The sequence below is a fragment of the Empidonax traillii genome, unplaced genomic scaffold (assembly GCF_003031625.1).
Source record: "Empidonax traillii isolate 1590-97213 ecotype Southwest subspecies unplaced genomic scaffold, ASM303162v1 scaffold2777:size39618, whole genome shotgun sequence".
In the NCBI taxonomy this organism is placed as follows: domain Eukaryota; kingdom Metazoa; phylum Chordata; class Aves; order Passeriformes; family Tyrannidae; genus Empidonax; species Empidonax traillii.
Genome location: NW_020957970.1, coordinates 21,492 through 25,375, shown reverse-complemented (window position 1 = coordinate 25,375; position 3,884 = coordinate 21,492). Strand labels below are relative to the sequence as shown.

Sequence of the window (3,884 nt, the reverse complement as noted above, 5' to 3'; positions counted from 1 at the left end):
GGGAATGAGGGGCTGGGGATGAGGGGGGGGCTGGGAACGAGGGAGGGCTGGGAATGAGGGGGGAATTGGAAATGAGGGGGAAATTAAGGATAGAGGGCCTGAGGATGAGGAGGGTCTGTGGATGAGGGAAGGCTGTGGGTGAGGAGGTTGAAGAGAAGGGGGGAACTGAGGATGAGGGGAGGCCCTGAACGAGGGAAAGCTTAGGATGAGGAGGGTGTTTGTGGATGAGGGAAGGCTGTGGATGAGGAGGGGGCTGAGGATGAAGGGGACTGAGGATGGGGGATGATCTGTGGATGAGGGAAGGCTGAGGATGAGGAGGGGCTGAGGATGAGGAGGGGCTGAGGATGAGGAGGGACTGAGGATGAGGAGTCCCTGGATGAGGGAAGGCTGTGGATGAGGAGGGGCTGAGGATGAAGAGTCCCTGGATGAGGGAAGGCTGTGGATGAGGAGTCTGAGCATGAGGAGGGGGCTGCGGATGATGGGAGCCCCCGCATGAGGGAGTTTGTGGATGAGGGAAGGTTGAGCAGTGACAAACCCCTCCTCTGCCCCACCCCCCCTGCTCCAGACTTTGTCCCAGGGTGTCTTCCCCCACAACACCCCTCTGACTCGCAGTCCCTCCTCCCCCTCCTGTCCATGACCTCCTCTGGGATCTCCCTCCGCCTGCACCCCCCACCCAGGGCACTGCTGTGGGCACAGGTGACAGCTGGCTTGTCCCCAGTGCCACCCCCAACCAGATCCCATCCCCACCCCATGGATTTGATCCTTCCTCCCGTTCTGTCCCCGTGCCCTGCTCTCATCCCCCCTCACAACCCCCTCCATCCCTGATTGAATTCAACAATTCAGTTTATTTCCCTCCCTCTCCCACAAAGGGACCAGAGGAGGAGGAAAGAGATGATTCCATTATTAATTTACCACTTCTCTCCAAGCCTAATGTTCCAGTCCATTGTCTCCCTGGCTCTGCAGGGAGAGGATGTGGGGGTGAGGTTGGGTCCCTGCTCCTCAGGACTATCCCAGGAAAAGGGTAAATCCTCCCTCCCAGCCCCAGGGAATCCTGCAGTTCTCCAAAGAGAGACACTCGTGTACCAGAATTTGTGCTGTGGAAAGGGGTGGCTCTCCTGGAGAAAGCTAACACGTGGTAACAGAGCAACTGGCAAAGTTTGGGAAAAGCCTCAGGAACAGCCCCAGGTCTCTGCTTGCAGAGCTGAGCACAACCACGGAATTCCAGGCTGGTTTGGGTGGGAAGGGACCTTAAATCCCATCCAGTCCCACCCCCTGCCGTGGGCGGGGACACCTCCCACAGACCAGGTGTCTCCAGCCCTTGGACACTTCCAGGGATGGGGCATACCCTGGGAATTCCATGCCAACCCCTCCTAGGGAAGGATTTCTTCCCAATATCCCATCTAACCCTCCATCTGACAGTGGGAAGACATTCCCCTCATCCTGTCCCTCCACCCCCTGTCCCAGGTCCCTCCCCACGCTGATAAAGCTGCTCAGGGCTCTCTAACCCTGAGCCTGCGTTTAAATCTTTTAGTGCTGCAAATAAAACCCCCTGAGTTGCCACTCACGTGGCTGTGAAAGTCCACAGGGACAGCCCTGAACTGTCTGGGGGGCTGAGGATGAGATGAGGCTGAGGGAGCAGGAGCTTAGGGGGGAAGGCTGGGGGAGGCTGAGGGAGCTGTGGATGAAAGGGTGGACAGAGGATGGGAAGGGTGTGGATAGAGGAGTGGACTGAGGAAGAAAAGGGGGCTGTGGATGCCGGGGGTGAGGATGAGGAGGGCACTGAGCCCGAGGGGCCGTGGCCGTGGGAAGGCCGGGAAAGGGGATGTGGATGCAGGGGTGAGGATGAGGAGGGCACCGAGCACCAGGAGGCCGGAGGAGGTGCTGAGGGGGCTGTGGATGCCGGGGGTGAGGATGAGGAGGGCACTGAGCCCGAGGGGCCGTGGCCGTGGCCGGGGAAGGTGCCGGGGCCGGGAAGGGCGCAGGGCCCGCAGCACCGCCCGCCGCGGCCCCCGCAGGCCCCTGAGCCGCCCGGGCCGCGGGTCCCGCCGGTTCTCCGGGCAGCTCCGGGGGCTCGGCCGGGCTCGGCACCGGCGGGCTCCGACCTGCCCGGGCCCCGCGGCCGCCGCCGCCTCCCTCAGGGGGCCCGGCCAAGGTCACAGCCGCCCCCACCGCAGCGAGCGGCTCGCGCCCCTTCCCGGACCCGATCCCACTCCTGGGCTGGCTCGTGATCCCAATCCTGTTCCCGATCCCGATCCTGCTGCCGCTCCTGATCCCACTCCCGGTCCCGATCCCGCTCCTCACCAGGGCTCCCTCGCGTACTCCTCCATCTTGCCCCGGCCCCGCCGCCTCCCCGCGCGCCATTGGCTGAGCCCGCCGCGCGCCGCCCAATGGGGAGCGCGGGGCGGGACCGGGGGAGGGGCCTGAGCGTTGATTGACAGGCCCTGAAATGGCGGCCTGAGGGGAGAGCGGGGGAAGGGCCCGGGACGGGAATGGGGACGGGATTGGAGACGGTCCTGGAATTCCACCCCTGGAATTCCACCCCAGGAATTCTACCCCTGTCCCCGGCAGCGACACCCCCCGCACGGCCGGGTTACCCCAGCTTTGTCCAGCCTGGCCTTGGACACTGCCAGGGATGGGGCATCCCTGGGAATTCCATCCCAGCCCCGATGGGGTGTGTTGGGCCTGATTTAAGGTGTGTATGTGAGGAACAGATGTGTGTATGTGTGTATGTAAGGTGTGTATGTGAGACACAGTTTTGGGGCTTACCAGGAAACGCTGCTGTGGCTTCTGCCTTGGCCCAGGAGGGGAGATGGGAAAAGTGGGAAATCCCGGGTTTGGGGTCCCCCATCCCCGGGAATGTCCGAAAATCGTGTGGCTGTGGCCCTTGGGGACAGTTTGTAGCGGGGGAGTGGGTTGATGGTTGGGCTGGGTGGTCCATCCCAGCATCTGTAAGTCCAGGATCTCTCCCTGACTTTCCAAGCTGGAAAAGGACTGGGAAGGACCTCAGGGAGCTCCAGAGCTGGGGGGATGGGGGACACTCCTTTGGCTCCTTCCGGCAAAGGAGGCACCAAATGGACCCCGAATGTTCCATTCCCTGGGGATCCTTCGGCTTCAGCCCTGGCACGGCCATGGAAGTGTGGGGGGAGAAGAGTCAAGGAAGCTGGACAGGGAATCTCCACCAGGAACCGTGCCAGGACACAGGGAATGGCTTCCCAATGGCAGAGGGAGGGATAGGTGGGATATTGGGAAGGAATTGCTGGCTGGGAGGGTGGGGAGGGGCTGGGATGGAATTCCCGGAGGATGCCCCATCCCTGGAAGTGCCCAAGGCCACGCTGGAGCATCCTGGGATGGTGGGGTGGGATTTAAGGTCCTTTCCAACCCAGGGATTGGCCTTGTCCTCCCTGATGCAAATGAGCTCCAAGGCAAGGGCTGTGGGATCAGGGCTGGAGTGGGATGGGATCCAAGAGGACAATGTTTAGGGTTGTGCACTTGGAAACCAAAGCCAACACTTTCTGCTCCAATCTGGAAAAAATCTCAGCCCTGCTGGTGAATCACAGGAAGGGAATGAGCAGGAGCTGGGGCTGGAGATAAAGGAAAGCCTGGAATGCCCCAGGAATGTGCATTTCCAGTCAGGATGGGGAGTGTCCAGGTTGGAGAATCACCTGGAGCCCTCCCTGGCTGTGCTCAGGATGAGGGAAACTGGGATGAAAGGGCAGGAGAAGGAACGGTGGGAAAGCTGGATGGGAAGAACCTGCTTGGGAGAACTCCCAAGTGCCAGGGGAGCTTCCCTAGGGATTAGGGAGATGGAAAGTCGGTGCCACCAGGCAAAGGCCAGGCTTGGGGCACTGCCTGGAGCAGGAGCAGGAATTGGGGCTGTGCAGAAG

General features: G+C 61.6%; 1 protein-coding gene across 1 annotated transcript in view; it reads right to left on the bottom strand.

Moving 5' to 3' along the window:
• The window catches only part of TIMM17A (translocase of inner mitochondrial membrane 17A), an 11,235-nt gene extending 8,874 nt beyond the window's left edge, over positions 1–2,361 (bottom strand). Inside the window, exon 1 of the mRNA XM_027910140.1 lies at positions 2,047–2,361. Within this exon, the coding sequence (XP_027765941.1) occupies positions 2,047–2,361 (315 nt within the window). The remainder of the gene's footprint in view (positions 1–2,046) is intronic.
• Between the last annotated feature and the right edge of the window lie 1,523 nt (positions 2,362–3,884).